The 23,347-nt window shown below is 41.0% G+C and overlaps 1 protein-coding gene across 1 annotated transcript in view; it reads right to left on the bottom strand.

Moving 5' to 3' along the window:
* LOC143342605 (discoidin domain-containing receptor 2) overlaps positions 1-23,347 on the bottom strand; it is a 194,565-nt gene that overhangs the window by 7,885 nt on the left and 163,333 nt on the right. The window contains exons 6-12 of the mRNA XM_076766687.1: positions 19,706-19,870; positions 16,766-16,899; positions 10,925-11,132; positions 9,699-9,794; positions 2,637-2,812; positions 1,917-2,088; positions 1,132-1,394 (exon numbers count right to left, since the gene is read on the bottom strand). Of these exons, the coding sequence (XP_076622802.1) occupies positions 1,132-1,394; positions 1,917-2,088; positions 2,637-2,812; positions 9,699-9,794; positions 10,925-11,132; positions 16,766-16,899; positions 19,706-19,870 (1,214 nt within the window). The remainder of the gene's footprint in view (positions 1-1,131; positions 1,395-1,916; positions 2,089-2,636; positions 2,813-9,698; positions 9,795-10,924; positions 11,133-16,765; positions 16,900-19,705; positions 19,871-23,347) is intronic.

Raw genomic sequence — 23,347 nt, 5'->3', positions numbered from 1 at the left:
AAATATTTCAAATCGTTCTAAAAAAATTATTTTTAGCTAGGGGGGTTAATTACAATCATTTTCGGTCAATAGACATACCCTCGAAATCCTATGCACTTTCGAGAAAAAAATTCCAGTAGATGCCTAAATTTTTCGGCAAAAATAAAAAATTTCAAATCGTTCTAAAAAAATTATTTTTAGCTAGGAGGGTCAATTATAATCATTTTTGGTGAATGGACATACCCATGAATTCCTAACCAGTTTCTAGAAAAAAATTCAATCTGAATAAATTTTTCGGCAAAATTAAAACATTTCAAATCGTTCTAAAAAAATTATTTTTAGCTAGGAGGGTCAATTATAATCATTTTTGGTGAATGGACATACCCTCGAATTCCTAACCAGTTTCTAGAAAAAAATTCGAGAAGGTGTGAAATTTTTCGACGAAATTAAAATATTTCAAATCGTTCTAAAAAAATTATTTTTAGCTAGGGGGGTTAATTACAATCATTTTCGGTCAATAGACATACCCTCGAAATCCTATGCACTTTCGAGAAAAAAATTCCAGGAGATGCTGAAATTTTTTGGCAAAAATAAAAAATTTCAAATCGTTCTAAAAAAATTATTTTTAGCTAGGGGGGTCAATGACAATCATTTTTTGTCATTACACATACCCTCGAAATCCTACGCACTTTCGAGAAAAAAATTCCTTACCGAAAATCTAATGTCTGACCATACCATTGACATATTTCACTGAAATTTCACGCGTATGTTTAAAGCATCATAACTTCTGAACGGATTGGACGATTTTAATATTTCAAAAAGCAATCAACGCGTATTTTAGCGAAGAATATTTAGAAATTCCAAGAAAGTTCGAAGAGTTCAAGACACAAATTCTTTATTAGATTCGTATCTGTATCTGGGGATTCGAGTGAAATATTTGAAACTGTTATATAATCGTGCAATAATTTCTCAACACGGGCTATATATTTTGAACCGTTATCCTGGTGAAACTGAACTATATATTTATCCATCGTATTGTGCCATTTAGTGTTAGCCACTCAACGATTGACAGAATCGACGAAGGCAAAGTGAGGATTGCCAAGCGTCGAAATATTGAAGTTACCGTGAAAGCCGCGTTGATCGTAAACTAACCTTGTGTTTCTCCTTAGGCGCTGTGTGCCAGCGTTTCGAGTGGATCTGATCGACGTCCCGTTGGTGATTAGACGTAGCCGCGATATTGAGTTTGGCAGTTGGACTCGAGTAACTTTGAAGGGTCCTGTAGTGCTGAGAATGACGCGCGGGGGAGTTGGTAGGTGACGAGGAGCAGCTAGGCGGTCCTATGGTGGATTCGGGTCTCGTATCGAGTCGAACGCTCTCCTCCGAGACGTTCACGTCCTTCAACTCTTTCGGAGATTCTGCGAAGAAATCGATTCTTACGAAGTTTCTCTATCGTTCCATCCAGTGGATGCGGGCGGAGACAAATCAACAAGTTCTAGAAAACGGTTTGTTCTTTCGAAATATTTCTTTCGACCATCAGATGGCCTCTTCTTAAAGAGAGTAAAATCAATTTTATTTCCTCACGATTGGACCAGCAACGTGTCATCCCACGATTCGATCGTTCTGTCATGAACGGAGACACGCACAAAATAAATCGAAAGCGATAAATTCATCTTCGTGGTTCTTTTTACCTTTCCGAATAATAACTTAGTTCCCTTCCGTTTTCTTCATTCGAGGAACTGGTTGATTTCTCTATGTAAATAAACGCCCGAGAAATTTTACTAAACTCGATAAACGATCATTTTTATTTCGTTTTTTAAGGAACGCTCGAAATCTGTCGAGACTCGATTCGAGTTTTGGGAAGCCTCGATCGTCGCTGCAAAGTCCCATGGCTGTTCTTCGAGACGGGTAACGAAACAATTTCACGTTTAAAAACTCACCGGAAGTGGCCACTATCGCGTACGTGGATTTATACTGCGGACTGACGAGGGGTGAATTGAATTGTTCCATTGTTAAAGATTCGTGCATGCTCCCGTCCTCTGGCATATCCGGTGAAACGTGATTGGCAGTCTCTGTCAGCATTCCACCGGGGGTTAAATTTAGGAGGAGACCCTGCAAACGATCGTTTCTTTTAATCGACAACACGCAGAGGATTCTGCTAGTTCCATTTAACCCCTTAACGTTTATACCCGAGCTTTGAAAAACGATATTTGTTTAATCTAATGGTTCAAGGGATGATAATATTTGTTTCCTTTCAAATTATACGTTGTTTACAACATTGTAAGCAACAAAAACTGCATTTTTAGAAACAAATCCAATAAAGAAAACTGATCATTTTTGGTTGATCCGAAAAATATGAACGTTAAGGGGTTAACGTCTCGATGACATTTAAACTTTCGTAATTAACGTAGTCGTTAAGAAACAACGAATCGTAAAAACGAAGTATTTCTATTAAAATTTCATGTAATAAACGGTAGCCAATTTTTGTCGCAGTGGCAACCCTTAATTCGAAGCGAAATAAAAAAGGAGGCCATCAAAGTATGACCTCCATTTTACAGAACGGAATCACGTCGATTCATATCATTAAAGGATGGCCAAGTTTCGCGGACTTTTAACGACAAATTAGAAAAGTTCCGGCATATTTATGAACTGGCTTTTACCTTCATGTTTATGGCAAATCCGAATGGATTTTTCAACACGGTCGGCGAGCTCTGAAGTTTTTGCCGTCGATTCAGAAGTAGAATAATGACGAACACCAGCAGAAGAAGTAGGATAATGGCAGTCAGAACACCTATTAGTACCTCTAAATATTCCTGACCCTCTCCAGCCGCTGTAACTATGCCAAACGGTTCTTTTTAATGCAAAACTGTCTCTAATAATACTCCGCCTGTATTTTCCGCCGTATAAGCGGCCGAAATCGACTTTAATCTGAAATCACTCGAGACAGTCGAACGTTATTCGGTGTTGTTCCATTCTAAATCGAGAACATTACGAACATTTTGGGCATTTAAAAAGTTATTAAAATTTACAATACTTCGAATACACGTTTCCTTTGGACTATCCAGCGTCGTGTAATGACTCGTAGCGTTTTATCGCGTCGGGTGAAAAGGCTAATCGTCGTTTCGTCGAGGGAAACAGAGGAGGAAGGGCGGGCCAGAAAATGGCGAAATCGCCAGCGTCTCGATAAAACGACTTTACAATGCGCCGTTACATTCTTCTAATTTTTCACGTCGCGTCGACCGGCCGGGTGTTTTATCGGCTGCAGCTCGAGCACGGCCGAAACGGAAGCGACGTCACGACGCCCGGCTTTACGAGAGAAATAAATAAGCAGGCCGAGTGGCCTCGCGTGGCGATCAAGATCTCGACTCGGCCCAGAGACTCGGAGACCGATTTTCCTCGATCGAGCCCGGGCGCAGCTGCGTCGCTCGAGCGGAAAAGGGTCGTTCCGCGCCAAATCGATCACGTCTACGCGGTCGATCCAAGGGGTTCCCTTGAAAATTGCAATACGACGCAGTCCGCGGAAAATTAGGAGCAGCTCGAGTCACCGTTTCCCCGGCGTCGAACTCTCCTCAAATTAAAAGTCAAGTTTCCGGACGTTCGACGCGGAGGATCGTGAAATAATAAATATCGGAGCACCGCGTTCCTCTAATTTCGCGCCTATCGCGTCACGTTTCGATCGCAACGAAATCCCTGACATCCGCCGCGAAAATTGATCGATTTTGGCGCGGAACGACCCAAAACGCAAAATCGGAGATGGCGTAGCCCCGGCCACTGACACCGTTTCTCTGCAATTTCGACTTTAATTCGCGCGAGCGCGACGGTCCCCGTGGACCTAGCGACGAGTCGAACCGGAAAATCTACCTTTTAAATCACGATCTCTTTTCCATGGATCCGAAAAAAGGAAATGGACAGGGATACGCCGGAGGGCTTTTAATTCCTTTCGCCCTCCGCCGTTCCATCTACTTTTTTCCACTCGTTACTTCGTTCCGTGCCTCTTTTTCGCTCCTACGGCGTCCCTCCGTCGCCTTTTCTCTTCTTCCGCGCAAAGGAGAAAGTAGGTTTTGCCCTACAATATTCAACGACGCTCGACGGAAACGTTACCTGTTTTTTACCCTTCGACACGGAACGTGCGTTCACTTTTAAATTACCTCCATGCATCGACTGGTTCTTTTCGAGAAAATAATAATAAAAATGCTAAACAATTTTAAGGAACTATTCACAGTTTCAACTTTAATTTTCTTACTAATAAAATAGAGGTCAATGTTCTAATAAGACTTTTTCGAAAAGGATTGTGATCAAATCTAAATATTGCTTATATTCATTTTCCTAATTTCAAACAGTACACCGACATAAGCAACGTTTTCCAAATATTTTTGTTACCCACGTATCGTAAATTCCGAATTCAATTTAGAATTATTTTATCGAGACGGGTTTACAGGAACGAAATCATTGCGTCTTCCAGTGCGCCGATAACGCTTTTACGTTTCCCTTCTATTTTTAATTTCCTGGCGAGGACCGAACACGTACGAACAGTTGAAGTAATTTAAAACTAAACGTATGCCGCGTGCATATTGCTCCGAGGGCCATAAAACGTACATTGTTTTTGTCTGCTCTCTTCTTCGCTCGAATGTTTTCTCCCCGAGCGCTACCCGACGATAATATCAACAGGCACAAACAGCACTCCGTTTGTATTGTTTCTGTACGAGCGTGCGCTTCCATTGGCTTTCCGTTGCTACATTCTTTTTTCTACCTCCTCTCTCGGCTCTTACGTCGCTTTTCTCTCGTTTCTGCGTGCTCCCCTTTTTTCTTTTTTTTCTTTCTTTTCCCCTCCAACCCCGGGACCCACCCGCGTACAGTTTCGTGCTATCGTTCGTGTCCCGTTTTTCCCCTTGTTTCCGCGACGTCGCAATCGCGCGTCCGATTTCTGTTTTATTTGCGACGATTCGGGGGAAATCGGGACGCGCCGTACCGGAAACGGCGTCGGAAGATTTGCGGGACGTCCCGGTATGTCCAGGGAACACGCGATTACACCTTTCGCGTCTAATTAACCTCGTATTTTCCAAACTTTGGGGCCACGACCCCCAGGGAGACCGTCTTAACCCTCGAACCCAGTTCTTGTCAGTTTTTACATACAGGGTGTTCGGCTACAGCTGGGAAATATTTTAATGGGGGATTCTAGAGGCCAAAATAAGATGAAAATCAAGAATACCAATTTATTGATGGAGGCTTCGTTAAAAAGTTATTAACGTTTAAAGTTCCGCCCGTACTGAATTTTTTTCTCGAAAATGCGCAGGAATTCGTGGGTATGTCTATTCATAAAAAATGATTGCAATTGCCCTCCCTTGCTAAAAATAATTTTTTTAGAACGATTTGAAATTTGTTGTTTCTCTGAAAAATTTAGGCACCCTGTCGATTTTTCTTAAAAATTCGTTTTTCATTTTTAATAAATTTGCTAGATACCTCACAGAGAATTTGTCTAATACTTTTATGTAGGTATTAATAAGCTTTACTTCAGAAAAAAGTTTCATTGAAATATATTCACTATTGTGGGAGTTATGGCCGTTTGAAAATTGGACCATTTTTATGGGAGTTTTTCTCACTTTACGGGTTCAAGAAACAACTTTTCGTACATTTTTGGAATTTCTACATATTCCTGATCAAAATACGCGTTATTTGCCTTTTTAAACATTAAAATCCTTCAATCCGTTCAGAAGTTATGACGTTTTGAAGACATGCATGAAATTTTGGGGAATCATTTCTGGCCTCACATTACATTTTCGGTAAGGAATTCTTTTCTCGAAAGTGGGTAGGATTTTGGGGGTATGTATAATAATCAAAAATGATTGTAATTGACCCTCGCAACCGAAAATAATTTTTCCAGAACGATTTGAAATTTTTCCTTTTTCGTCGAAAAATTTGGGCACCTAATTAGATTTTCGATAAGGAATTTTTTTCTCGAAGGTGCGTAGGAATTCGGGGGTTGTGTGTAATGACCAAAAATGATTGTAATTGACCCTCGCAACCAAAAATAATTTTTCCAGAACGATTTGAAATTGTTGAATTTAATTCTTAATAGCTTTTTAACGAAGCCTCCATCAACAAATTGGTATTATTGATTTTCGTCTTATTTTGGCCTCTAGAATCCCCCATTAAAATTTTTCCCAGGCATGACCGAACACCCTGTATATTTCCAGCAACCTGGGATGCCTCAGATTTCAATGGCTGAATTTTAACATTCTGCGTGAACGTAATAGATTCCTGAAAGTTTTATACGACAGAAATACGAAATATTTTATCGCGTTACGCGTAGAGAAATCTTTGGAGCGATTATTGAATAAAATTATGTTCGTAAAAATGTCGAATTTCTTCTATTGGAGTCGCGTGGCAGTACCGTAACTTCTGTTAGACGTTATCTCGCGCCCATCGCGGCGCAACTCTTAACGTCCGACTTTCTTTTCTAACTTTCCACTTTCGTCCGATTAACTGTTTATTTTACATCGATGCTCCTCCGCTATCAGCATTTTCCCGGCTACCGCGTTAATTTTGCTCTTTATCCAGTCATTAAGCACCCCCTGCCATCCCACGACTTCTTTCTTCTCCCTTTACGCGAACAATCTTGCGGATAAAAACTTTTATTCAGGGTTGTTCGAGCTGGAAAAGATTCTTATTATCCCATTACACGGTTTACCACAGTGTCAAACATTCCAAAGGTACTCGAATAACAGCAGAAGGAATGCACAAACATGGTGGAAGAAGACATTCTAAGATTCCATTTCGTAATCTATTTTAATACAAAGAATGTCAAGAATAGTTTAGTGGACAATTTCGTCGACTGTCCAAAGTAGTGTTTTCACAGATTGCCCCAGTTCTACTGGCCCTGTTGGGTCATCGAGGGGCCCGCGTACCCGTTTCCGGTCAGAATTCGTCTAAACGCAGAGTACGCGTTCCCGTGCTAGTCCCTCTCTTTTTGTTCCCCGCACGCAGAGTATCTTTCCGCCTCTTTACGCCGGGAATGTTCAAAACCGAGCTTCCGTACGCCTCGCTGATTATAGCCGTGTCTAACGACGCGCTTCTTTATTTTCACGACTGGGATAATCGCTGGCGCGTGCAGCCGAGAAGCTGCTCCTTTATTCGCGACGATCCAGAGGCAACATTTAACGTCGAATTTCTGGACACAGGGAATGGAAGATGAGATTCCATTGTTGTTCCGGCCTTTTAGCCAACATCTACTTATGCCCGTGTCGTTCGTAACTCGTGTCCCGTTCCATTTACTCTTCGACGGTTAATTCCTTTCATCCCCCTCGCTCGCGTCTATCGCGATTATCTTCCCTTTTGGACGTTACGAGTGCACCTATGTTTGGGACCGGAAATTTCTGACTGCTCGCCGTAGAATTAATTCAGGTACGCGGAAAAGTGTGCACCCTTTGTCACCGACGAGCAATATGAGAGATAGTTTGTATTTTAATTATTATTACGAGTCGTTTCCGAGAGACGAAATTATTTCTGGATCCAAAAATGTCACCATCAGATCGCGATCAATTGCAAGGTATTATCGTCGTTGCTCGACAGCGATAATTATTCACGATTTCACTTTTTAATTGGTAGGCCCCTTGAAACGAAATTTTATTTTTCACATCACAGAGAATTTTTTAACGCTCGATCAAAAGGAGTCTCGAGATTCATGGTCGTGGGTTTTGGCCGATGAAATCGATTCGTCGGAGCGATACGACGGAATCGACGCTAATTCTTTTCCAGCCCACCCCTTTCCGTTCCACCTTTTCCTCGGTTCCTCGAGCGGGCACCCTCTTAATCCGACTAATTGTTTACGTTACGACGAAGTTGCTACGTGAATTATAAACTATCCAAGTTTTCCCCGCTCTCCTGCACGGTTCGCCGTGACTCCTAATCGTATCCTCTCCTCGGCAAAGAATGGCGGCCTGGTTTCGCTAATGAAGTTACTTCGTCGGACAAACCTTATGTACTCTGAAAGTGGAAGAGGACGAACTCGATCGCGGGCTTATTCCGCTTGTATAATCGGACGACGGCTACGAAGAAATTGGGAAATTAATTTCCTGGCAGGCCGGTATTGGCAAACAGGAAAATTAGATCGCTGCGAAATGGAAAATGGGACAATTGGTTCGTTCGCTCTTTTAATGTACAACTCGATTACTTCTGCAGCTTTAAAATGAAACTGCGTGCACGGCTTAAGAAATACGAATTTTTTTAATTTCACTCGCACTCTATGCTAACAGAAATTAAAACGTTTGCGTCACATTCGTAAGTTAGTTTCCTAAATTAGAAAATGTTTCAAAAAGCAAATGTTGGAGGTTCAATATTTATAATTCTCACCCTTGTCATTGTGAGTTTAATCCCGGAATAATTATACAGGGTGTGATGGGAGATCCTAGAGGCCAAAATAGGACGAAAATCAAGAATACCAATTAGTTGATGGAGGCTTCGTTAAAAAGTTATTAATTTTTAAAGTTCCGCCTGTAATGAATTTTTTTCTCGAAAATATGCAGGATTTCGGGGGTATATCTATTCACCAAACATGATTGTAATTAACCCCCCTAGCTAAAAATAATTTTTTTAGAACGATTCGAAATTTTTTTTTTCGCCGAAAAATTTAGGCACTTACTGAATTTTTTTCTCGAAAATACGCAGGATTTCGGGGGTATGTCTATTCACCAAAAATGATTGTAATTTACCCTCCTAGCTAAAAATAATTTTTTTAGAACGATTTGAAATTTTTTAATTTTGTTGAAAAATTTATTCATTATTTGAATTTTTTTCTAGAAACTGGTTAGGAATTCGTGGGTATATCTATTCATAAAAAATGATTGTAATTGTCTTCCGTAACTGAAAAGAATTTTTTTAGCACGATTCGAAATATTGTTTTTTCGTCGAAAAATTTAGGCACCTGCCCCCTGTCGATTTTTCTTAAAAATTCGTTTTTTATTTTTAATAATTTCGCTTGACGTTCTAGAGAAAAGTTGTTTAATACTTTTTTGTAGGTACCTGTGGGCTCTACTTCAGAAAAAAGTTTCATTGAAATACATTCACTATTATAGGAGTTATGGCTGTTTGAAAATTGGACCATTTTTATGGGGGTTTTCTAACATTACGAAGCCAAGGAACAACCTTTCCAATATTTTTATAATTGTTACATATTCTACACTAAAATACGCGGCGTTTGGCTTTTTGAACATTAAAATCCTTCAAACCGTTCAGAAGTTATGACGTTTTAAAGACATGCAAGAAATTTCGGGGAACCATTTCTGGCCTCACATTACATTTTCGATAAAGAATTCTTTTCTCGAAAGTGGATAGGATTTTGGGGGTATGTATAATGATAAAAAATAATTGTAATTGATCCTCGCAACCGAAAATAATTTTTCCAGAATGATTTGAAATTTTTTAATAACTTTTTAATTGAAGTGAAGAAATTGATATTCTTGATTTTCGTCTTATTTTGGCCTCCAGAATATCCCATTACAATTAAAATGAACACACAGAACATCCGCAGCAGACTCCCACATTTATTTCGGTTTAAAAACGCATTACTTTGCGATCGCGAAATAAGATCGCTGTTCGTGATTAGTTAAGTTCGAGTCCCGGGCACGGCACGCTGGATAAAAAAGATAAGGAAAGTTTCGAATGCCCCGGGTATAATTAACTCGAGATTGATACGAATTAAATGCCTCCGCCGTCGAGTCACTTACTTGTTTGCAAGTTAAGATCCACCTCAGGGTTCATTGGAATTTCCCGGTTACTGAACTCGGACGTTGACTCTTCGGTGGTGTTTTCGTAGGGATTGGCTGGAATAAGTAAACGCATTTTATCAGTCATGTTTAATCTATTTGACGGTGAACACTTCCGTTCGAAAATGAACGAAGTATCGAAAATATTTCACCTTTCGTTTAGTAATTCCATCAGCGTCGCGTCGATGCCGATATATTATTTATGAACCGAGGTTGGGGACCTCGGTGATTTTAACTAAGTTTGAAATTTCGAAAAATTGTACATTGTTATTAAAACCATTTTACGCGGGAAATAATATTTGCGCTCGCACGCGCGGGCTCCATCCGATTTATCTATTTCCGTATTTTTCTGCGACGATGGCGGCTCGAAGATTAAAAACGAATAAATCTGCGAACGACCGGGATTCGCGTTTCCATGTTTTTTCTCAAATATCTGCCGGAAATAATCGCGTACCAAACAACGGGTCCATGGATTCCGGGCGAAATCCGTTTCCTCGTTGATCAAACAGAATTTCCATTTCCGCCGCCAAATATTTCTGTTACCGTTTCGCAATTATCGAGCGACACGTCGAGAAACGCATTACGGATAACGAGTCGTCCGTTCGATTATCATTCTTGTCTCCGCGGTTGCGTGTGCTCTCGAATCCATCCGCGAATCGAATTTATCCGTGATTTTTGTCGATCCCCGCCGCGAAATTTAAACGTTTCGATCCCTTCGCCGGGCGATTCCCACGGGGTTTTCTCTCCCCAAACGTGGCGATTCATCGACGTCCCCGTTAATTCGAACGGTCATTAGGCTCCCGCGATGAAATCGGAAGGATGGAAGGGCAGATACTCGAGGCAAAGACGTGACGAGCGTTGAAAGTTACGCGCCACGTTCCCGGGGCGCATACGGAACGAGATAATCCAACTGTCATTATAGCCACGTTCGTTACCGATTTAACAAGATCACGCCGGGATGTCGCGACCCGTCAATGGTAATTAAGCGGTCGAAAGTTACCGTGATTTTTATAAATCGCGGCCCAACGATCGCTAGAGTGTCCTCTAATTACGGGGAGCCCCTTTGGAAGAGCCCACCGCGACAAGTAACGAGTACAAAGTTGGGGTTTAATTGGACTATTGCCTCGAGATCGCTCGCGGAAAGGGAGCGATCGATGGGCCTAGGGCCAAATAAGAACAGAGCTTACTTCCGTCGAATGTCACCTCGCTGATCATGATCCATCGGGCGGCGAAGTACAGGTGTATCTTCAGAAATTTGCCGTACCGTTCGTGCAAACCTATGGAGACGTTACGCGCGTTCTCCAGCACGATGTCCGGTATGTAAGAGTAAGACAGAGGCTCCTCCTCGTAGTCCACGCCGTCGAGACTGAACCACACGTCTGCTTTGGAGAATACCTGATCCACGAAACAACGATACTGTTACTAACAGAGCTCAAAACTCGCGATTCAAATGTGTCGCGACGCAGGATAACGATCGGTTCGGTTCTTCGTGCAAATTAATGTGCGAAGAGTTGTGTAGTAGGTGATTTTACAATGGGTTTTGACACGAATTTTTGGCGACACTGTTTAAACTTTAATACAAATCAATATATGTACTAAGGTGGTTCGATGATGTAGTGAGTGCAATTTTAATGTGTTCTCTTTGACTTCTGTTTGTCGAGGAGGTTAAGGTTCCGATTGGCTGCTGTTATTTTGGGGTAGGTGAACTGTATGACTTTGGATTGGTCGGCTGTGTGGCGAGGGTGGATCTGAAAATGGTCTTGGGGTGGAGCTTAGATGTTTAAACATTTTTGGGAAATGTTCAGTTAAGACTAGCAGGTAATGGTTTATTGCGGTGATTTGTACTGTTTTGATTTGCAGTTCTGGTCGCGAAGAGTTTTATATACCTGTGTTGGGGCTCAACAAAATAGATATTTAATAAAACTTCTAAAAAAGGAGATTTACTTTACAATATTACGTGTCAGTATTCTTTCGTAAGACGATAGAACCCACATTTCTAGCGACATTCGTGAAATATCAGTTGTAATTGCTCCATGATTTGAAGATACGAGGCTGGTTCAATAAGTCCTTTGAAAAAGATGGAGAAATAAATTATCTTAAATAGATTTTTTTTTATTTTTCTATATAATCTCCTTTTAGCTCTATACACTTTTCCAAGCGTTTCTCCAACTTGTTTAAACCATTTTAATAGCAAGATTTCGGAAGGTTCACAAAATAGGCATCTGTTTGAGCCATTTTTTTAAGTTTGGAAATAAAAAAACATCACTGGGGGCCAAATCCTGTGAATACAGTGGATATTGTAATAATTCGTACTTTAAGGGAGTATTGCTGTCTAGACTGTCATTTCTTCGGCCTTTCTTTGTGATTTTTGTTTTAACGACAGGTAGGTTGTTTTGTAGTGACATTTTGCAGATATATTTATTCGTCTTATAGGTATGTATAGTATTTTTTTCATAAAAAAATATTAAAAATTGCGAGGCTTATATGATATTTCAAGATCTAGCAAACCGATTGACTTCAAAGGAGAGAATATTCAGCAGACGTGCCCTTATAGCTAAAATATTGAGTTTTACTATTTTTTTTTATACGCTAAAGACGAAAGAACGATTAACAAATGGAAATTCGAAACTTGAAGCATCGCCATTTCTTTATTTATCAAGATCTTATGAAGATACTTTAACCCCCTCTGTTTCAAATTATCTGGAATCCTGGAAGCCATTGGAGCACCTTTTCCAAAAGAGCCATTAAATAAGAAGTTATAATTCCCACGATTTTTAATATTTCTCCATGAAAAAAATATTGTACATGCTTAGAAGATGAACAAATACATCTACAAAGTCTCAGTACAAAACAGCCTATCTATCATTAAAAAAAAAAATCACAAAAAGGGCCGTGAAATTGACAGTCTAGACAGCAATACCTCCTTAATTCCATGATTTTGTGCATTGTCTTGATGCAAGAGGAAGTTCTTTGCTTCAATCGACAATAAAAATGAAACCACGTGGTGGATATAACCGAGACTTTTATTTACTTAATGCTTACTAAAAACAAACCATTTTCTAAGGACCTATCGAACAACCCTCGTGCAATTAATGTTCCTTATGCAGTAGTCGTTTCCTTTTGCAAACTTCCTTTTATTAGTCACGCGTGGACTGAAATACGCATCGAATTTTCGCGTGTCAAGCACAGCCTTGTATCTCTGAGATATCCTATACACCTGTTCGCGTAACATTTACGGTAGATTTTCCAGACGTTTGCGTTACCAAATGGCACTGTCCAAACCGTCGACAGGTTTCCCCCAACTTCAATATTTAAACTCAGTTATTGTCCGCATTTTGGAAGGTTACAGAGCGGCCGATACTATTAATTAACGCGGCTTTGAAACCGACCAGTTCGTATTTGGCAAAGTAAGGTTACATTGGTCGTAACAATATATCGGTGGAACCGATCAGAGCAACAATACCAAAGTACACTATTATTCCGGAAATTCCCATGAAATTTCAATCAATAACATCGACTCAATTGTACGTGAAAGTCAATATCCCGCGTTCTAGGCCACGTTAATCGACAAATTAAATGGCACATTAATTACCGGGCACGTAATACCTCTCGTCATTAAATAACTTCAATCGGTATCGTACGCGGATAGTAACTGGCGCCGTACTTTCTCGTTCGCGGCGATTTCAATATTCGGGGCCGGTTAAAACGCCGTTTGATCGTGGAGGATGTTTAAGTTAATTTTTCTGTAACGATCCGACAATGTGTTTGTCCGCGGCGAAGAAAGATCCACGCCTTAATAGACGATGGTTGATGGACCAACTCGTTCAAATCACCGTGTAAGCAATAACCGGTACTTAAGGCCGACTCACTTTTAATGGCGCGGCCTTTCATACAGATGAAAGGAGATACGAGCTATCCATCCGGTCTATCGCATTGACATTTCGCTGTACAACACGTATCGGGCAGAGTTCAGGCCTGATTTTTAATCCGTCTCGGTTGACTTGAGCCCCGCGCCACACGTTCACAGGACATTTTTGCTGTCGACTTATTTATATATCGTCGCGCCATTGAAAAACCGCAATGGGTTCTCTATATTTACCGAAGCCGATGCCATAAGTCCGTTCGAGCGCAGTTTCGCTATTTTTAAATCATTCGATGCTCGCGTGACGCCTCACGGATCGAGCAATAATTTCTAATCGGTTGTTTCGACGTTTCTTTTTATCGACCAACCGATCAGAAAGTGGATTTTTACTTGATCCGAGTGGGTGTTTAGGTCTGTTTACTTAAATCTTCGATAATTCTTGCTGGATTAATTATGGCGTAGATACAAATTGACTGGTGTACAATGAAGACTTTAGAATCAGTTTTATACAGGGTGTTCGGCTATTCCTGGGGAAAATAAGACGAAAATCAAGAATATCAATTTCTTGTCTGAGGCTTCGTTAAAAAGTTAACAATTAAATTAAAAAATTTCAAATCGTTTTGGAAAAATTATTTTCGGTTGTAGGGGTCAATTGCAATCATTTCTGGTCATTACACATACCCTCGAAATCCTACCCATTTTCTAGAAAAAAATTCGAGATGTGAAATTTTTCGACGGGGAAAAAAAATTTCAAATCGTTTTGGAAAAATTCTTTTCGGTTGTAGGAGTCAATTACAATCATTTCTGGTCATTACACATACCCTCGAAATCCTACCCATTTTCTAGAAAAAAATTCGAGATGTGAAATTTTTCGACGGGGAAAAAAAATTTCAAATCGTTTTGGAAAAATTATTTTCGGTTGTAGGGGTCAATTGCAATCATTTTTGGTCATTACACATACCCTCGAAATCCTACCCATTTTCTAGAAAAAAATTCGAGATGTGAAATTTTTCGACGGGGAAAAAAAATTTCAAATCGTTTTGGAAAAATTATTTTCGGTTGTAGGGGTCAATTGCAATCATTTCTGGTCATTACACATACCCTCGAAATCCTACCCACTTTCTAGAAAAAAATTCGAGAAGTGAAACTTTTCGACGGGGAAAAAAAATTTCAAATCGTTTTGGAAAAATTATTTTCGGCTGCAGGGGTCAATTGCAATCATTTCTGGTCATTACACATACCCTCGAAATCCTACCCATTTTCTAGAAAAAAATTCGAGATGTGAAATTTTTCGACGGGGAAAAAAAATTTCAAATCGTTTTGGAAAAATTCTTTTCGATTGCAGGGGTCAATTACAATCATTTTTGGTGAATAGATATACCCCCGAAATCTTGCGCAGTTTCGAGAAAAAAATTCAGTACTGGCGGAACTTTAAACATTAATATCGTTTTAACGAAGCCTCCATCAACAAATTGGTATTCTTGATTTTTGTCTTATTTTGGCCTCTAGAATCCCCTATTAAAATTTTTCCCAGGGGTGGTCGAACACCCTGTATATGCAGTTGCATTCATTTTGAAATAAAAGGAAGGGTAAAGAGATTATTTAATTAATGGTAGAAAGTAGTATTGAGAGCAGAATAATAATTATAAGTCTGATAATAATTAAAAAATAAGGCATTATTGAAACAATGATTAAATAACTCGTATCAAAGCCACATGGTCGTTGTTTGTTGTTTCAAAAGAATTGAACATCATAGTAATTATACATAGTATTTTGAATATTCATTCGAAGAAAATAACCATTGATAAAATTGCAATTAAATTTAAACAAAACGAAGATACAACTCTTATAGGTCATTCTACATGTAAGTACGCAGGGTAATTCATAAGAAGAGTAAATAATTTAAATACTTCGTCTTCTATGTAATCAATTACACTATTAAATTATTTGTTATTTATTTGCAAATTGTCAATAGGAAACTGAAATCCGAAACATAAATTTAATAAACGTTTGTCCATTAAACTAGCTCGTTAGTCTTTTTACTTTTACATGTTCACGCTTATTTGATAATTATATTATTTTATATATTAATAAAGTTGTCTTCGTGGCAGTCGAAGCGTTTATTGAATCTTTTTCCGATAGAACACGTTTCCGGTAATATGGATATGAACTCTTTCGACCATTAACCAGGTCATCATCGGATAGAAAAAGGTTATCGATAAGATTATACCTAGTAAAACAACAATAGAATATAAATAAAATAACGAAGTAAATATCCCCGAGACTGAAACGAAAGCTAAAAGAATGGAACGTATATTTTTGTGAGAATTCTCGCGTTTCGTAATTTTTTTTTATTCACTACCTCGCCGATACTGGCTCGTACTTTATTTATACGCTATCGTTGTTTTTCTAGCCATACTTGCATAATTTTTTACGTCTCCGATGGTGACCTAGTTAATGGTTAAACGCGCTTATACGCAAACGTTCTATTAGACATTACTATTATCCATTTCTACATTAAAAATCCTCAAGATTACTCTCATCGAGAATTACGAATCTTATTTTTGTAAATAAAACATTTAAAAATTCCGTCACCCTTCCCAGAATTTTTACTCGTATCGAACGTGAAGAAACTCGCGTTATTCGAATAAAATTACGCAAACGGTGCACGGAATATTTCTACTTAAAAATTCGTGCAGACGGCGTAAGAAATTTTGTCCGCGAGTCGCCGCAACGATTTGATTCTTTAATTATGTAAAGGCGCGCGGTTTCGAGCGAAAAGCCGCTGGCGGAATGTGAAAAAATGAATGGAATCGAGGAACTTTTTGTGGAACCGTCGTGCTAGATATTTTTGGGACAGCGAGACTTGGCGCGTAGCGACCGAATATAAAACACCGGGCGCCGCTCGATACTCCGACCGCAAATAATTCATGCGCACGATCGTTTCGGTGATCGCGGACTGGCCACGGGATCGAGCTCGATTCGCCGGGACAGTTTTAATCGCGGACCCTGGCCTCGTAATCTCGTCCCTTGGAAAATATCGCGGCCGTCTAACGACGGAGTGGGGTCATTAAAAGTTTTATCTTCGGTCGTCGCTACCGAGGAGGTTTATGGGTTCGGCGCGCGGCCGAGACGCTCGCCCAGAGAGAATGCATTAAAAGATTACCTGCACGTCGCGGGAGAAATAATTATTGGTATAGATGTGCACCGCCTCGAAGATCCAGGTTACCTCGAACTCGAAAACGAGCTCCACGTAATCGTCGTCGAGGCTGTCGCGCATCCACGCGACCCAACCGGTGCCTGGGAACAGAAAAAAAAAACCACCGAAAATCCATCTGCTCCCACGTCGCGTAGAATTGATTCACCACGGATCCATTCCAGCCTCGTAGACAACTTCGTTCCTACCGAACCGAAGTTAAAGCCCCGAGCACCGATTGATCTATTGTTTCCCTCGTTAATTGAATTGATTCCGTTCGAGGTAACTTCCGGCGCGCAAGAACCTTTCCTGCAGCGATCTCAGCTCGCCACCACTGTTTTGTAAAGCGTCCCAGTAATCTACTGCAGCGTCTGTTTGCGGGTGCCAAGTACCGATAACGACTTCCCATTCTCGAATGCTAAACAGCGGTCCCTACGATTTATTACGCGACCCTCGAATCTGCGGTCGAATTCGTCGGGAAAAATGGCATTCTCGATTAAACGAAAATTTTTCGACGATTGGAAATACATACGTTCCCGGAAGAATCTCACAAATCATTACGTTCGTTTTATGCTTCGATTTATTTGAGCATTTTTTCCAATACGAATGCTTGGAACATCCTCGATAAAAACATACTGTAACTCTAGCTTCACCACAAAAATTTAATTTTCATTCTTCGGTTGTTACTTTGAAGAGGGGAGGAACTTCTACGAATTCTAAATCGAACTAGAAATATTAAAGTTTTGATCGTTCCTTGTCGACTAAAATTCAAATTGATTTGTACGGTCGGTGTGAACCCAGAGACCCGATGAAACTATAAAAAATGAATTTCGTTGGACGTAATATTTAGGGGGGGAGTCACCAGATAGGTTCTAGTTTGGACACTTAACACTCTGCCGCGTATCCATTCGTCGTTTACCTCTTCCATCTCCCATGTCAAGCTTCGAACTTCCTCGATAAAAACATACTGTAACTCTAGCTTCACCACAAAAATTTAATTTTCATTCTTCGGTTGTTACTTTGAAGAGGGGAGGAACTTCTACGAATTCTAAATCGAACTAGAAATATTAAAGTTTTGATCGTTCCTTGTCGACTAAAATTCAAATTGATTTGTACGGTCGGTGTGAACCCAGAGACCCGATGAAACTATAAAAAATGAATTTCGTTGGGCGTAATATTTAGGGGGGGAGTCACCAGATAGGTTCTAGTTTGGGCACTTAACACTCTGCCGCGTATCCATTCCTCCTTTACCTCTTCCATCTCCCATGTCAAGCTTCGAACTTCCTCGATAAAAACATACTGAAACTCTAGCTTCACCACAAAAATTTAATTTTCATTCTTCGGTTGTTACTCTGAAGAGGGGAGGAACTTCTACGAATTCTAAATCGAACTAGAAATATTAAAGTTTTGATCGTTCCTCGTCGACTAAAATTCAAATTGATTTGTACGGTCGGTGTGAACCCAGAGACCCGATGAAACTATAAAAAATGAATTTCGTTGGGCGTAATATTTAGGGGGGGAGTCACCAGATAGGTTCTAGTTTGGGCACTTAACACTCTGCCGCGTATCCATTCGTCGTTTACCTCTTCCATCTCTCATGTCAAGCTAGGAACATCCTCAATAAAAACATACTGAAACTCTAGCTTCACCACAAAAATTTAATTTTCATTCTTCGGTTGTTACTCTGGAGGAGGGAGGAACTTCTACGAATTCTAAATCGAAGTAGAAATATTAAAGTTTTGATCGTTCCTCGTCGACTAAAATTCAAACTGATTTGTACGGTCGGTGTGAACTCAGAGACCCGATGAAACTATAAAAAATGAATTTCGTTGGGCGTAATATTTAGGGGGGGAGTCACCAGATAGGTTCTAGTTTGGGCACTTAACACTCTGCTGCGTATCCATTCCTCCTTTACCTCTTCCATCTTCCATGTCTAGTTTGGAACATCCTCGAAAAAAACATACTGTAACTCTAGCTTCACCACAAAAATTTAATTTTCATTCTTCGGTTCTTACTCTGAAGAGGGGAGGAACTTCTACGAATTCTAAATCGAACTAGAAATATTAAAGTTTTGATCGTTCCTCGTCGACTAAAATTCAAATTAATTTGTACGGTCGGTGTGAACCCAGAGACCCGATGAAACTATAAAAAATGAATTTCGTTGGGCGTAATATTTAGGGGGGAGTTACCAGATAGGTTCTAGTTTGGGCACTTAACACTCTGCCGCGTATCCATTCGTCGTTTACCTCTTCCATCTCTCATGTCAAGCTAGGAACATCCTCGATAAAAACATACTGAAACTCTAGCTTCACCACAAAAATTTAATTTTCATTCTTCGGTTGTTACTCTGAAGAGGGGAGGAACTTCTACGAATTCTAAATCGAACTAGAAATATCAAAGTTTTGATCGTTTCTCGTCGACTAAAATTCAAATTGATTTGTACGGTCGGTGTGAACCCAGAGACCCGATGAAACTATAAAAAATGAATTTCGTTGGGCGTAATATTTAGGGGGGGAGTCACCAGATAGGTTCTAGTTTGGGCACTTAACACTCTGCCGCGTATTCATTCCTCCTTTACCTCTTCCATCTCTCATGTCAAGCTAGGAACATCCTCGATAAAAACATACTGAAACTCTAGCTTCACCACAAAAATTTAATTTTCATTCTTCAGTTCTTACTCTGAAGAGGGGAGGAACTTCTACGAATTCTAAATCGAACTAGAAATATTAAAGTTTTGATCGTTCCTCGTCGACTAAAATTCAAATTGATTTGTACGGTCGGTGTGAACCCAGAGACCCGATGAAACTATAAAAAATGAATTTCGTTGGGCGTAATATTTAGGGGGGGAGTCACCAGATAGGTTCTAGTTTGGGCACTTAACACTCTGCTGCGTATCCATTCGTCGTTTACCTCTTCCATCTCCCATGTCCAGCCTGTAATTATCCGCGCCGACCTCGCCATCGATCAAACAGCCTAGACCATCGGTCAACAAGTTGTCCTGCCTTTTACCGTCGTACGAAATGTCGCCCAGCTCCGGCGTCGGGGATTCCGGGACCGTGTATCTCACAACACCACCTGAAACACGGCAAAGTTTCGCGTGACAACTTCCGAGTGGAGGGGGGGGGGGGACGACGCTTTTCTTTTAAAACAAACTCGACCCTCCCCCCACGACTTACGCGCTGTTTCTTTGGCCCCGCACAAAGAGAAACGCGGGGTTGTCTCGTACCGGGCGAAAGAAAGAATCACCGCGTCGACGGTATTGTTTCCCAAGCGGGGGCGTATTGTTTTACCAACCAGTTTACCTTTCCTCGCCCGAACGATATGGCGCTCGCTTTGAAATCTCAAGGACGTACCTTGACGGATTAATTTTCTTTCGAGTTGTTCATCGAATCTTGCCCACTTTCACGCGTAATATCTCTGGTGAAGTAACGTGAAAAAGTCGTTCGTCTATTCGATTCAAGCCTGGTCAAACGTGTATCTCTCGCAATTCTGAACATTTCTGCTATTCGTAGCCTGACGTGGTCTTATTTTAATTAAACCAAACGCTTTGAATCCGCCAGAAATAATGACCGTTCTCCTCTTCAAACTAAGACGGCAATTTAACCAGCCTGTGTATTTTGCTACGAAAGCACCATCAAACCATCTACAGCCGTCCAAACAATCGAGTACACAGGTAGCATTCAAAGCTACGAGGACGATTCTCTCGGTATACTTCCGTGAACTATTGTTCATAACAGTTTAATTATTCTTTGTAATATATCGAATCGTTATAAGATAATTTCTCGTGTGGCAGTCGATTAGTTCATCGTGATCGAGTGTAAGCGGAATGTACCACCTAGAGAAACTCGGAACAGTTAGAAGTGCAATCCCAAATATTAGTCTTCCCCACGAATCTGCAATCTTGGCAGAATTAATTGCGATACAGGGAACAATGAAACACACTTAACCGTTTGCCTGTGGAGCTGAATCAATTTTGAGACCCTTTACGTTAGGATTAGGATAAACAATTGTTGCTCGAGTTAACAAAAATCTCAGCTCTACGAATGCTTAACCGTCGAAGCAATTAAAAGCAGCTCTACTTTTCTCACTTCAAATTTCGTTCGCCATGGCGCGTCTCAAAGTGAAAATAAAAGAAGCGTCCGTTAATTCTCGTCTACCGTCAGGTGTTTCGGTTAGTTTGGTCGTGTCGGTCGATTCGAACGACGGGACGGTCTCGTAGCGAAAGATGCGCAGAATTATTTAACAGTTTGTCGTGGGGCGAATCGTCGAGCGGGTCACGGATATTATTGCTCGCGCGGTGTGTTACGAGCGTGTCGAGGGGTCGAGTACTCGCGGCGAGAAAATTAATAATGAACGGCAAAAACGACGCCGTGGCCACTTCACTGTGCCGTGCTCGGAATCGCCTAATTACTCTCAATATTTCACGGTGAATACGTCTGCGGCCGGTCGGTCGTGTCACGCGATGCGGTCAAGCTAGTTTCGTCGTTGCCCGGGGCGCGAAGAAAATTTCGAATCGTAACTCGAGACGGAAAAACGGAACGTACGATTTGAATTCAGGTTAACCGGAAGACTGTACGTACATTCGTTGCACCGGAGTTGCTTGTCAGAGGTGGAACAGAAATTCCGCGGTACGGAGTAATCCGAATGTTTTATTTTAGAAAAGAACTTCCACGTCTTTTCGTAATATTATTACGCGTTAAAATACATGAATATTGAAATTGTATGTTACCAGAAAGCTACCTCGTAATTTACCGCGCATCTACCTTGCGCAGACGCGGCGCTCGAGCGACAGTGGCGCCACAGATTCGAATCAACAACTTCGGTGAACGAAACTCACGCCTCGCTCGAACACCGAGCCGTCGTTACCGCGACTTTGCTCCGTAATTCGCGAATCCGCTAATCTAATCCGCGTTGGCAATCTTCACCCGCAGAGCCGCCCAAATTATTACCAAGTTCCATCGAGTGTCGTTGGAGCAATTTCCAGGGAAGTCGCTCTCAAAGGCGAAGAGTGCACTCGTAACAAGTTTCGAAATCAATCCTACGCCCCGGCGTTCCTCGTTCACGGCCGGGTCATTTTCGACAGCCACTTTCGCCGTAGTCGGAAACGTGTTAGCCGTGTCGCGTTACCGAAACGAGAGAGAATATTCGAAATACCTGGTGGGACAGATAATCTTGGAACGAAAAAGTAGAGCACGACGAATTCTTAAATTTTATTAAAAGTAGAACTTCGATTATCGCAGAAAATTTCTGCCACGTTTCGGTAATGACCAAACAGCTGTGTAAACGTAGAGTTTCGCGATGAATACTTCCATTTTACCGCGGTGGTTTTTATTTTTAATCGACGAATGGTGTCAAATAACTTGCCATTTTTATGCACTGCGGGCGCAAGCTCTCCCCAGCAATTTTCCATAATGATTAAATCTGCGGAGCACGCAGGCCATGGCAAAAGGGATACGTTCTCTGTTGCAAAATATGTTTGAATAATTTTTGCCCGATGAACCGTGGCATTATCGTCCCGGAAAATGAATCCGCTTTTGGTAATCCGTTTCGCCTGTGTATTAATTTATTTTTATATTAAATTTAAATATCCAGCGTTATTTATTCTCCCGTGAACCGTACATCCGCGCCGCCATTGTAACAAAATTTCTGCTTAAATCATCGGGCCAACCGTCGGGGTCAACCACCGCCCTATTTGTTATCGAGCATTCGCAAATTAAATTTCTTTTCACCGGCGAATAGAATTTACTTTCGTTTATTTTTCCGTTTTCTGCCGCATTTTCAATCGAGCACTCTGCTTTATTTTCAACCCTGTAACGTTTTTCTAAACTCACGGATACGTCAAACGTTACGCGATAATATTTCGCGGTACAATTTCCATTCGCTGTTCCAACAAAGTTGCTGACCTCGGGTTTTCTTTTTTATTCTCCGCGAGCTTCACGTAGAAGTTTCTACCTTCGCGAGGCGTATATAATTTCTGTTTATTTTCGAGTCACTGAATAATTTTCCCCACGTTTGAGGGCTGGTTTTGGCTCGACCATTTTCGGGGATTGCACCGCGTGCAAAGTTCCTTTCGCAGCCGGGCGATATTTCTTTTCAGGAAAATATAACCGTCGAATTTTTTCTTTCCTTTCGTCTCTGGCCTCCTCCTCGAGGTTTGCGGCTCAGCTCTCGGTTTTTACGTGCTTCCACCGCGGTGTGCCCGCGTTTCGGGAGCAATCGTTCGTGTTCGCCGGCCGAGGGCACGGCGTCGGCGTTGTTTTAACCAGATGTCGTGCACGGCCCCCATAAATCCCACATTCCCGCCCACTAGAGCCCGATCTCACACGCTCTGAACGCTTCTTATAGCGCGAAACCTCTCGTGTCGCCCGTTTCGACCCTCTCAGCCGACGTTTTCCTCTTCCCAGAGCCAACCTGGTGGCTGTTCCTCGACATCAGCGACCCAGGTAGAGCCATTTACGTAAATTCCAGCGATTCCCCTCGTATTGATATACCACTATTTATTAAAAAAAAATCATCGACGAGGCCTTTGCAACTCTCGTATCGGTCGAGAAC

Source organism: Colletes latitarsis, chromosome 6 (assembly GCF_051014445.1).
Source record: "Colletes latitarsis isolate SP2378_abdomen chromosome 6, iyColLati1, whole genome shotgun sequence".
In the NCBI taxonomy this organism is placed as follows: Eukaryota; Metazoa; Arthropoda; class Insecta; order Hymenoptera; family Colletidae; genus Colletes; species Colletes latitarsis.
The sequence above is the reverse complement of the archived record's forward strand: the minus strand, read 5'-3'. Positions and strand labels throughout refer to the sequence as shown.